Below are 12840 nucleotides of genomic sequence, written 5' to 3'. Positions count from 1 at the left end.
TTCCCTCTAAGAAACCTCTTAAAAAAAATAAATAAATAAATAAATACTTAAATAAAAAATAATAATAAAATAAAAAGAAAAAGTATTATCTCCAGCCTAGTTAGCTAGGAGGGTAGCACGTGTGCCTTGTGACCGCTAGGTTGCGGATTCGATTCCCGCCCGGGGCGGATTTTATCGGAAACAGACACAGTTCGGTCTCAAAACGGCTGGCTTTCTCCTATTGTGTTCCCTCTTCGCTTTGCGGGACGACAAGACCTCAGCAGTACAGCAGTTACAGTTCCCTCTATCAAACCCCTTGAAAAAAATAAATAATGAAAGTGTCAAAATTCTGCTTGAATGCGCCTGTGAATAACCGCGGCATACAATCTCATGTTACAATGTTTGTTATTGAGAATGCTCCGAGACTGTACGGGTATAGTCTGCGAGAATGGCCAGAGAATAACAAACACCAATATGAAATCGTAGACTCCAGAAACAAAAAAAAAAAAAAGAGAAAGAAAACATCGATAGGTTATGCAAGTTTTTGTCTTATATTTACTTAAAAATATAATTCAGACTTTCATTATAAAATTAACTTTACACACGTAATTCATCGATTTCTAACAACTTAGCATTAGATTATACATTAATAGTAGAAAAAAAAGTAAAAAAGAACATAAAAGTTGATTTCGATACACAAAAAATCCATGGATTTGTTAGGTATAAATTACATTTGAAGGTAAAGGTGAATCACTAAGGAGCAAGCCGAGCTAAATTTGGTATTCTTACAGAAAAAAAATAAGATACTAAAGTGGGGAATAAATGTATAGTCCAAAGTTGCCCAATATTTGATAACCAACATCAGTTAATAAGCAAGTGATATCGAACATGGATGATAGTGATGTGATGTGAAAAACTCTAAATTATGACCTGATCCGGCTTTGCTTCTTAACAATTATGTAATATGTACAATATTTTACTAATTCTGCCAATTCACAATCTTATTCAAATCTACCGTTTATCCAATGGCAGTGTAATTCAAAATGTATGTATGTACATATGTCTACCGTGAATTACGATAAAAAAAACCTACAATAAAATTACAATAAGATCAACCCAGAGAAAGAAGTGATTCAAATCTTAGCTAAATTCCTTTAACATATTTAGTTAAACACCTTTGTATTCCTAGCTAAATACCTACTAGATGAACTCAGATATCAAAGAAAGAAACTTATTTCTAGTTAAATAACCTAAAGGTTCCAATATTAAAATAAAATACATAACATACCTTTTTTTTTCAAAACAAGACGAAAATGCATACAGTTTTAACAATTAAAAGACTGAGAGACAAATGACTAGTGAGTAGAGGATTCCAGTACCCGCTCTTAACGATGTCGAAAGCATGTCCAAAATCCAAAAAGGGACCACCTCAAGGAACCATTTTTGGACCTTAAGACTCCAATTTCGAACCTCAAGGTTCGAGTTTCGGATCTCAAGACTCCAATTTTGGACCTCAAGGTTTGAGTTTTGGATCTTAAGACTCCAATTTTGAACCTCAGAGTTCAAGTTTTGGATCTTAAGACTTGAATTTCGGACCTCAAGGTTCGAGTTTTGTACCTTAAGGTTCCACTTTCGGATCTTGAGGCTTCAATTTCGGACCTTAAGGTTCAAGTTTTGGACCTTAAGGTTCCACTTTCGGATCTTGAGGCTTCAATTTCGGACCTTAAGGTTCAAGTTTTGGACCTTAAGGTTCCACTTTCGGATCTTGAGGCTTCAATTTCGGACCTTAAGGTTCAAGTTTTGGACCTTAAGGTTCCACTTTCGGATCTTGAGGCTTCAATTTCGGACCTTAAGGTTCAAGTTTTGGACCTTAAGGTTCCACTTTCGGATCTTGAGGCTTCAATTTCGGACCTTAAGGTTCAAGTTTTGGACCTTAAGGTTCCACTTTCGGATCTTGAGGCTTCAATTTCGGACCTTAAGGTTCAAGTTTTGGACCTTAAGGTTCCACTTTCGGATCTTGAGGCTTCAATTTCGGGATTCCCACCCGGGGCGGATTTTATCCTGATGGGATAATGTTCGTTCTCGGAACAGCCATCTTTCTCCTATCCTGTCTTCCTTCTCTCTTCGATTTCGGGACGATAAGGCCTCAGCAATTACAGTTCCCTCTATCTTTTTCTTCTTCTCCTTCGCTTTTTCCCGAGTTCAGGCGGGGTCGGCGTTTTTCGTCAGCCTCTCAATCAGCTCTAAGGTGATTGCTTTGAGCTGACATTTGGTTTTGGTTACAAAATTTTCCGAGGCCTTCGCACTCAACCTTTGCTATTTCTCAAGCGAGGGAAATTTCTGGTTGGTATTCTCCCTGTTTAAAGTCCCCCAGCCAGACTATGTACATTGTATAATCACTAGTCACTAGTTAAAAGTTATCATTTCTCCCTTACCTGTTGTATTCGGGCCTGGGTTAATGTTTCTAGTTGTGTATCCAGGTTGGCATTGTAGAATTCATTCTCAGCACCGCGCAGTCTTTCCTCTAGATCGTTCAGAGTTTCCTCATCTGAAATTTTACAAGAGTTTTGAGATGAGTGGGTGTTTCACCGGTGTTTTTGAAACAACTGCTATATTGCCAGCCTAGTTAGCTTGGAAGGTAGCTAGGCCTTGTAAGCGGTAGGTCGAATTTTGTGCTGAATGAATAAAGTTCTTTCCCGGAGCGGCTAGCTTTCCTATCTTCAATTTCAAGACGATTAGATCTATGATGTTACAATTCCCTCTATCAAACCTCTTTCTTTTTCGGAGAGACACAATACTTCCCATTTAGGTGCAGATGATCGGTTAACACGAGATTTGGGTTCGAGAGGCTTGTCTTCAGGCCTCAGACACACTACACGCCATTTAGGTACCAAGGGTAAAGGGTGTACCTTGCCCTTGGGATCAATTTAACTAATAGAAAACCAGAAAGTTTGGGGAACAAGTAGAGAAAAAAGGGTAAGAAGTTGGGCATTTAACTTACCAATATCTGCCAGGTCGTTGAGTTCCTCAACTATTTTGTTGACCTCCTCCAGGGCTTTCTGTACTTGCTTGCTGGCTTCTGTAGCACTGGTCTTGGCTTGACCGATCTTGTTCTTAGCCTGCCGAGAAAAGTGTTCAATTCATATTACGAATTGTATAGCAATACTGATTAGTGGTGATACAGTGCTGTAATACACCTACAAATCCTACAACCTTCTTTTTCTTCGCCTTTTCCCGTGTACAGACGGGGTCGGCGTTTTTCGTCAGCCTCTCAATCAGTCCTAACTAGGGTGATTGCTTTGCACTGACTTTTTGGTTTTGGCTACAAAAATTTTACGAGTCTTTCGCACTCAACCTTTGCCATTTCTTCAGCAAGGGAAAGTTCAGCTGGTGTCCTCTCTGTTTAACGTCCCCCGGCAAGAAAATCTGTTTAAAAGTTTAAATCGACTCATTTGATTGGTCTATCTCAGTCATATCTTCTTACCTGGTTGGTCAATCCCTGGTCTAGAGCGACCTGACTCTCCAGATATGAACGAAGGTGAACCTAGTGATGATCAGATGGCAGGAAAGATTTGGCTTTTTAAGAGAGCGAATTGGGGTGAATACCAAATGAATATTACTTTTCATGACCAGATGGATGAGATTAGAGATGCTAATGACTGTTTAAATTTGATTAACCAGGATATATTGAAAGCGGCGAAGAAAACCATCCCTCAGCTTGATACAAGGAAATACAAGCGTTACGTACCTTGGTGGTGTGATGAAATACAGGATGCGATCAAGAAGAGAAGGAAAGCGCTACGTGTATACAGGAGGAATCCGATTCAAGCTAACTTCATTGACTTCAAAAGATGTCGGGCAATATTTAGAGTTTAAACACGAGAACGAGAATAAAAATTTTTGCTACACGGATGGGACAAAGACTGATAACCACACTGGAGGTGCTTACATATTCAATGGTGAAATCAAAAAGTTTAAATTAAACCCGCTAGCATCAATCTTCACAGCCGAACTGATGGCGATTTATTTGTGTATCTGTGACATTCTTGTACATACCAAGACGCGGCACTTCGTATTGACATTGCGAAATCTGACGAAGTTCTCACCAAATAGTTGTAGATATTCTCCTTGCATAATGTGAGGCTGATTTCTCAGGGAAGATTGCTCGAAGTCCAGCTTCCCAAAGGCCAGTATATCCTCTCTTGAGCCTCTTTCGGAGTTATTGCGGATCTTGAATTCATCCATAAGACGTCACTCAAAAACTTCAAGAAGAGGTTCACACATCATTGAAAAAAATTCCTGGCCTTTGTTGTTGCTCGTTGAGTAGCAGCTTCCTCCCAATTCATAGTTAGCTAAAAAGCTCCTTACCATCATACCAAGTGAGGAGCAAACTCGTTATCATACCCGTTTGAGAAGCTATCTTAATCCTCTAGAAATTACTCAATGTCTTTCATACATTCCAACCTTAATTTCTTCTCCCCCACTTATTACTTACCAGAAGTTAATATTATCGTTACCTCACTTTATAGGAATTATAGTTAAGTTACCAATATTGTTACCAGAGTTTCACATTTCTTGTGCGAAATGTGAAGCCATATTTTACCAACCAAAGTTTTAGTGTTAAGTTTCTCTTGTATACTCCCATACTTTTCTGCGTTCCAGCAGATGAGCTTTTGAGGAAGAGTATATCCGAACCATATTTGTCGAATAGAACTGGAGCTGAGAGCGAAATCGTGCGTTCTGATAGCTTGTTGTCAGACAGTTCTTCGGATGTTTAATCACCTGACCATCTATGGTATACCACAATCAATGACCACAAAAAGTGGTCTACCATTGATTACTTTCGTAGGACATACTGCCAGTTTTGTTCGATAAATAGGTCTCCCTTTTAGTTGTTGAAAATATTTGGTTTTCTACCAGCAGATTTTATCAGGGGAATTGAAAGTTTGAACCCCCCTAACAATGTACACGAGGGGTGTTTTCCTCCGGTAAAATCTTTGTCCAAGTCTGCTTAGAAAACCAAGTGTTTACTCGTGTAAAAAGACTGACTTTTGTTAATACATTTTTTTTGTAAGAGAAATAAAAAGTGTCACTGTTAAAATATTGTAGTTTAGGACCCCCCCCCCAAAATAAATGAAAATCAAATTACTAAAAATGAAATTATAAACGTTCTTACTTTCCTTTCTTCCGTTTGTAGCGTTTCTAAAATTCCGACTTATTCAAGCAAAAATTGCGATTCCATCGGAAATTGAACCCGGAACCTCCTACGAGCAATCAAGTGTGTTATGCACTTGAGTTATGCAAAATGCAGATATCAAGTACTTCCTAAAGATATAGAGTATTACATAGCGTAGTGGTCCAATAGGAACAGATGCTGTATGCCAAGACTGGGGGCTATTCAATGCAATTAGATAACTTGGCGACTGTATATTATGTAGGCGATTGAAACTTTTATTCAGCCGTATCTAATTGCGAATACATAATATTGACTTATTACGGTACTTATACACGGGTTCTGTTTTTGAAAGTATCATCGCACCTTAGCAGTTCCAGTTCCCTCTATCAAACCTCTTAAAAAATAATAATAATAATGAAAGTGTCAAAATTCTGCTTGAATGCGCCTGTGAATAACCAATATGAAATCGTAGACTCCAGAAAAAAAAAAAAAAAAGAGAGAAAGAGAAAGAAAACATCGATAGGTTATGCAAGTTTTTGTCTTATATTTACTTAAAAATATAATTCAGACTTTCATTATAAAATTAACTTTACACACGTAATTCGTCGATTTCTAACAACTTAGCATTAGATTATACATTAATAGTAGAAAAAAAAAAGTAAAAAAGAACATAAAAGTTGATTTCGGTACACAAAAAATCCACGGATTTGTTAGGTATAAATTACATTTAAAGGTAAAGGTGAATCACTAAGGAGCAAGCCGAGCTAAATTTGGTATTCTTACAGAAAAAAAAAAGATACTAAAGTGGGGAATAAATGTATAGTCCAAAATAAGTTGCCCAATATTTGATAACCAACATCAGTTAATAAGCAAGTGATGTCGAACATGGATGATGGTGATGTGATGTGAAAAACTCTAAATTATGACTTGATCCGGCTTTGCTTCTTAACAATTATGTAATATGTACAATATTTTTACTAATTCTGCCAATTCACAATCTTATTCAAATCTAGCGTTTATCCAATGGCAGTGTAATTCAAAATGTATGTACATATGTCTACCGTGAATTACGATAAAAAACCTACAATAAAATTACAATTAGATCAACCCAGATATTAAAGAAAGAAGTGATTGAAATCTTAGCTAAATTCCTTTAACATATTTAGTTAAACACCTTTGTATTCCTAACTAAATACCTACTAGATGAACTCAGATATCAAAGAAAGAAACATCTTATTTCTAGTTAAATAACCTAAAACCTAAAGGTTCCAATATTGAATATTAATCCAATATTGAACATACCTTTTTTTTTTCAAAACAAGACGAAAATGCATACAGTTTTAACAATTAAAAGACTGAGAGACAAATGACTAGTGAGTAGAGGATTCCAGTACCCGCTCTTAACGATGTCGAAAGCATGTCCAAAATCCAAAAAGGGACCACCTCAAGGAACCATTTTTGGACCTTAAGACTCCAATTTCGAACCTCAAGGTTCGAGTTTCGGATCTCAAGACTCCAATTTTGGACCTCAAGGTTTGAGTTTTGGATCTTAAGACTCCAATTTTGAACCTCAGAGTTCAAGTTTTGGATCTTAAGACTTGAATTTCGGACCTCAAGGTTCGAGTTTTGTACCTTAAGGTTCCACTTTCGGATCTTGAGGCTTCAATTTCGGACCTTAAGGTTCAAGTTTTGGACCTTAAGGTTCCACTTTCGGATCTTGAGGCTTCAATTTCGGACCTTAAGGTTCGAGTTTACTTCGTTTGAAGCATCCTTCAGGGAGAGAATCTCGGATGGCCTCCAGGTTCTTTACGTCTCCCAGAAGTCGGCCTAATTCTTCCTGGTAATTCTTCACAAGTTGCAACTGAAAGAAGAATAAATTTCGATAAATAAGAAGAATAGAAACCTTTTCCTCGTCTTTTCCTTTTGTAAGCGCTAGGCTGCGGGTTCGATTCCCACCCGGGGCGGATTTTATCCTGATGGGATAATGTTCGTTCTCGGAACAGCCATCTTTCTCCTATCCTGTCTTCCTTCTCTCTTCGATTTCGGGACGATAAGGCCTCAGCAATTACAGTTCCCTCTATCTTTTTCTTCTTCTCCTTCGCTTTTTCCCGAGTTCAGGCGGGGTCGGCGTTTTTCGTCAGCCTCTCAATCAGCTCTAAGGTGATTGCTTTGGGCTGACATTTGGTTTTGGTTACAAAATTTTCCGAGGCCTTCGCACTCAACCTTTGTTATTTCTCAAGCGAGGGAAATTTCTGGTTGGTATTCTCCCTGTTTAAAGTCCCCCAGCCAGACTATGTACATTGTACAATCACTAGTTAAATCAAAAGTTATCATTTCCACCTTACCTGTTGTATTCGGGCCTGGGTTAAAGTTTCCAACTGCATTGCTTTGAGCTGACATTTGGTTTTGGTTACAAAATTTTCCGAGGCCTTCGCACTCAACCTTTGCTATTTCTCAAGCGAGGGAAATTTCTGGTTGGTATTCTCCCTGTTTAAAGTCCCCCAGCCAGACTATGTACATTGTATAATCACTAGTCACTAGTTAAAAGTTATCATTTCTCCCTTACCTGTTGTATTCGGGCCTGGGTTAATGTTTCTAGTTGTGTATCCAGGTTGGCATTGTAGAATTCATTCTCAGCACCGCGCAGTCTTTCCTCTAGATCGTTCAGAGTTTCCTCATCTGAAATTTAACAAGAGTTTTGAGATGAGTGGGTGTTTCACCGGTGTTTTTGAAACATTTCTGAGCAATGAAACAACTGCTATATTGCCAGCCTAGTTAGCTTGGAAGGTAGCTAGGCCTTGTAAGCGGTAGGTCGAATTTTGTGCTGAATGAATAAAGTTCTTTCCCGGAGCGGCTAGCTTTCCTATCTTCAATTTCAAGACGATTAGATCTATGATGTTACAGTTCCCTCTATCAAACCTCTTTCTTTTTCACTTTCCTCTAGATCGTTCAGAGTTTCCTCATCTGAAATTTTACAAGAGTTTTGAGATGAGTGGGTGTTTCACCGGTGTTTTTGAAACAACTGCTATATTGCCAGCCTAGTTAGCTTGGAAGGTAGCTGGGCCTTGTAAGCGGTAGGTAGAATTTTGTGCTAAATGGATAAAGTTCTTTCCCGGAACGGCTAGCTTTCCTATCTTCAATTTCAAGACGATTAGATCTATGATGTTACAATTCCCTCTATCAAACCTCTTTCTTTTTCGGAGAGACACAATACTTCCCATTTAGGTGCAGATGATCGGTTAACACGAGATTTGGGTTCGAGAGGCTTGTCTTCAGGCCTCACACACTACACGCCATTTAGGTACCAAGGGTAAAGGGTGTACCTTGCCCATGGGATCAATTTAACTAATAGAAAACCAGAAAGTTTAGGGAACAAGTAGAGAAAAAAGGGTAAGAAGTTGGGCATTTAACTTACCAATATCTGCCAGGTCATTAAGTTCCTCGACTATTTTGTTGACCTCCTCCAGGGCTTTCTGCACTTGCTTACTGGCCTCTGTAGCACTGGTCTTAGCTTGACCGATCTTGTTCTTAGCCTGGCGAAAAAAAGGGATTCCATACATGTTACGAATCGACTAGCATAGCAATACTGATTAATGGTTCTACAGTGGTTATTATAGGTATTACCCACCTATAATAAACTGCATTTATTACTCAAACTTCTCCAAAAACGAAAAACGTCCTTAGAAAAGGGTCTTAATATTCGTCCAATTTAATCAAAATGGGCTGAAATGTTTTATCACAGACCCTATAAAGGATCCATATATTTCATCTCAGACCCTACAAATATGTAGATTCTTAAAAATTTTCCATCTTCACTCCTTTGAACTCTGAACATTAAACATGACTGCATTCAATGTCCAAGGAATCGACAGGAGGTAAATTTTGTATCTTCCAATCCTCTCATTTGATTGGTCAATGTAAACAATATCCTCTTACCTGATTTGTCAATCCCTGGTCTAGAGCGACCTGACTCTCCAAAAAGAAAAGTGTCAATGTATGGAAAACTTCAAATAGACAAAAAAGACAAGAAGAAGTGGTTTTATGTCGAATACGAATTGGGCATACTCTAGCGACACATGGCTTCTTACTTGACATAAACTACATGACTTATCTTATATTTTTTTTATTTGTATTTATTAAAGAAATAAAAAAATACAAATAAAAAAAATATAAGATAAGTCATTATGCTCATATAATAGTGTGCTAAATTAACTACTCATTGCAGTGTACATGCATGGTGCTTAAATTTTTATTAATCAATGAATAGGTACCTAGGTGATTTAGGTACCTATCTAACTACCTATTTACTTATTTAAAGTAGAAAATAAACAAAAATATAAATAGGTGATTACATAGTAGGTACATAGTATTAAGAAGAACCTGCCTATCTGTTGAAATATTTGCAATCGAAACGAAATAGGTAGTTTTGTCGATGGTAGGCATCGAACCCGGGTCCTTCTGCATTACTACTGGACATACCCCCATCTTAACCGTTAGGTGTGCCTCTACCTATAACTCCAGACAAATAAAAGTTTTACAATTTTATGTTATTTACACTCGTGAATCGTAAATTTTACTATTCTTGCAACGCCCTTAAGTAAAGCGCGTAAAAGTATCTCCGTAAATGTACCACTTTGGTGTCACTGCCTTCTGCCTTGATGACCTATTTCTGCTGAAGAAGATAACATCAAAAACCTATTCAAATGACAATAATAATTCTAATGACAATAATAATCCTAATGACAATAATAATTTAATAGGCCGGCCGTCTGTAACATCATTTCCTGATGCAGATAATCAAATGTGCAGTTTAATGCGATTGTATATTAGATGTTTGGTTATTAACCATTTTGTCACGGTTAAGATTCCAGACTTAAATTGTCCACACCAGATTGTTAGTAGTCTCCTTCAGGTTCGCAGCTTCCGACACTGTCTCTCCAGCACTCTTCTTTATCTCTTCCGCTTCCTGGAATATAAGAAAGGTGAAATGGAATAGAAACATCAAAATCAAATCATGAATCTTTGTGGTAAAGCCGAGCGAACACAGCATTACTGGAAATGCCGCCACTGGTCGCTACTCGATTAAAGTAGTTACTCATTTGTCCTCACGAGGCTGATCGCACCCCGAACTCCAAGCAGACCCGAAAAAACTTCGACCCCGCCGGGAATCGAACCCGGGACCTCCGGAGTCAAGTCTAGAAGAAAAAGAAAAATTCCCTAGTTTCTCATTTTTTCTGCTCTTTGACTTAAAAACCTCACCCAAGTAAGCGCAACTGCTCTATTCGGGACAAGGAAGAGCGACATAAGAAAATATTGGAATCGGTCCATTATATCGGAAAAAATTTCCGTTTTAGGCTCAAAAATCTCTATGCGTTATGCTCTCCGCTTTACTCTATTTTAAGCCTTAGAGCCCCCTGATTCCAAAAAGTGCTCAATTCCTCTGTTACCTTAGCGGCTTGTTCAGCATATTTCTTCAGGGCCTCCTGCGCCGTAGCATTGGACCGTTGTGCATTGACTTCAGCGCCTGCGTAGTTCTGCCGAGCCGTGTCTGTCTTCTCTTCGCCTTGCTCTATGAGGTTGATGATAGACGGGATGGTTTGCAGCGCACTCGTCGCTTTATCTTTGCTGTCTTGCACTTGCTTGTCGAATTCTGAATTGAGAAGAAATTGAAATGCTTAGAATAGTTGTATTTTCTTTTTGGAAACGAAAGCGATTCAGATGGTGCGCCATCTTGGATTTCCTATGGTTTAGTACAGGCGCTATTAAGTTAAGAGATGGGAAACGAGCTTCAGAAGAGGAGACATTATGAAAGAAAAATACGGCTAATCTTACCTCGGTTGTGTAGTGGTAAAGGCACTCGCCTAGGTAACTGAAGGGCGAGGGTTCAATCCCAGCCGAGGTATGAAATGTTTTCTTAATCTTGCGATTTTTTTTTACTGCAGTTGTCTATAATTTTATATTACTTCCTTGAATTATTACTAGAAGGAAAAAGAGGACGCGGCAGGCGCAGAATCTCCTGGCTGCACAATTTGAGAAAATGGACTGGAAAAACATCCACGGAACTATTTCGCATAGCTGTAAATAAAATCAAACTTGCCAACCTGGTCGCCAACATCCACAACGAATAACGCACTACAAGAAGAATGGATAAGTATTTTTTTTTTTTTATTGTTTTTTTTTTTTTTTTTATGGTTTATTCAATTTTCAAAACCCCTTCCTTTTTGGGTGAATAGCATACGTCCCTGTTCAGCCTCCACCAGGGTCTTTGTCTCCAGCTCCACAGCTTTCACGTCAGCCTGATGTAAGCGCTCTGCATCTTCATACATGCCTGTGCTATGTCCAGTTGAACTTTTCCCTCTGCGCTAGAGACCCCCACTGCTAGCTAACAGTTCGTCTAGATTTGACAACTCTTCGGCGTGATTCTTTAGCAGGTCGTCCGCTGCTTGTTTGATACGAGTTGCCTAGAGAATAGAATAGAATAGAATAGATTAGATTAGGATTCATACTATAGGTAGAATAGAATAGAATCGGTCAGCCTAGTTAACTTGAGGGCTAGCAGCGCACCTGCCTTCTAAGCCTTGCGGATTCGATTGCCGGGTGGACTTCGGATCGGAAAGTTGGTAGTTCGAGTCTTTGAGTCCAAATTAGAAATAAAAAAGTTTCAACTCGACAAGATTGTATTTGGTTTGTTATTGTGTATTTTATTGTACGAAGAAGAACTCATATGTAAAGTGAAGGATAATGTAGGAATCGAAGATGTTTTATTGGAAAAATTAATGACAATGAAAAAGCTCAGGGAAGAGAGGAAGGCAGGGAAACTATCTATTGAGATGTTGCCTTAGCAACCAGAATACAGAGTGGACTGGTGATTGTAAATACTGGGTGGATACACAACAGTTTGTCTAATTTTTATGAAATTTGATCGATACAAAGAAAATTTACTCTCGAGATTTTGCCTCTTTGGGGTTCCTTTTTCTAAGAGTTTTCAGTAAATATTAGGCTAGGATAGCGTATAAATATCTCTGTATAATGAAATTCCTTGTTAATAAATATCAGGGTCGGACTACTCACCTCTTTAGACACAGCCTGGGCGTCTGCTTTAATATTATCAGCTTTCACATCAGGCACGGATAGTGCAAAGATATCTCGGTATAGTTCCAGAGCCTCTTTCTTGGTAGCATTGACCCGTTGTTGAGCATCCTGAGCCGCGCCTAGTGTCTGCTCTAAATTCTGCTGGGTAAGCATTAGGTCTGATTCTAAGGACCGGAGGTCGTTGCTGTAAAGGAGAAGAATGAATTTAATTATTGTAAATTTTCCATAAGAAATTTTCAGTAGATACAAAAATAACTAGGTAATCAATCCAGATAAAATCCATATTATATTTCACAGAAAAAAACCTTACTTTCCAGTCTAGTTAGCTTGGAGGGTAGCGTGTCTGCCTTGTAAGCGCTACGGGTTCGATTCCCGTCCGGGGTGAATTTTATCCTCAACAGAGAAGGTTCATTCTCGAAACGGCTGGATTTCTCCTATCCTGTCCTTTCAATTCAATTCATTATTTATTTTTTGGTAGCATTGACCCGTTGTTGAGCATCCTGAGCCGCGCCTAGTGTTTGCTCTAAATTCTGCTGGGTAAGCATTAGGTCTGATTCTAAGGACCGGAGGTCATTGCTGTAAAGGAGAAGAAT

At 38.5% G+C, this 12840-nt stretch overlaps 2 protein-coding genes across 2 annotated transcripts in view; both read right to left on the bottom strand.

Moving 5' to 3' along the window:
* Positions 1-511: 511 nt before the first annotated feature.
* LOC103508584 (laminin subunit gamma-1) overlaps positions 512-12840 on the bottom strand; it is a 126681-nt gene continuing 114352 nt past the window's right edge. The window contains 9 exon segments of the mRNA XM_026823152.1: positions 512-1953; positions 6893-7016; positions 7722-7834; positions 8571-8688; positions 9092-9127; positions 10035-10121; positions 10603-10805; positions 11526-11616; positions 12227-12431. Coding sequence (XP_026678953.1) covers positions 6894-7016; positions 7722-7834; positions 8571-8688; positions 9092-9127; positions 10035-10121; positions 10603-10805; positions 11526-11616; positions 12227-12431 — 976 coding nt within the window. The 3' untranslated portion in view covers positions 512-1953; position 6893.
* LOC113467139 (laminin subunit gamma-1-like) lies at positions 2400-4224 on the bottom strand. Its single transcript, XM_026823153.1, has 4 exons — positions 4036-4224; positions 3464-3523; positions 2981-3098; positions 2400-2527 (listed from the first exon to the last, which is right to left on the bottom strand). The coding sequence occupies exons 1-4, from the start codon at positions 4222-4224 to the stop codon at positions 2400-2402; spliced, it is 495 nt and encodes a 164-aa protein (XP_026678954.1).

This window comes from Diaphorina citri, unplaced genomic scaffold (genome assembly GCF_000475195.1).
Source record: "Diaphorina citri unplaced genomic scaffold, Diaci psyllid genome assembly version 1.1 scaffold412, whole genome shotgun sequence".
In the NCBI taxonomy this organism is placed as follows: domain Eukaryota; kingdom Metazoa; phylum Arthropoda; class Insecta; order Hemiptera; family Psyllidae; genus Diaphorina; species Diaphorina citri.
The sequence above is the reverse complement of the archived record's forward strand: the minus strand, read 5'-3'. Positions and strand labels throughout refer to the sequence as shown.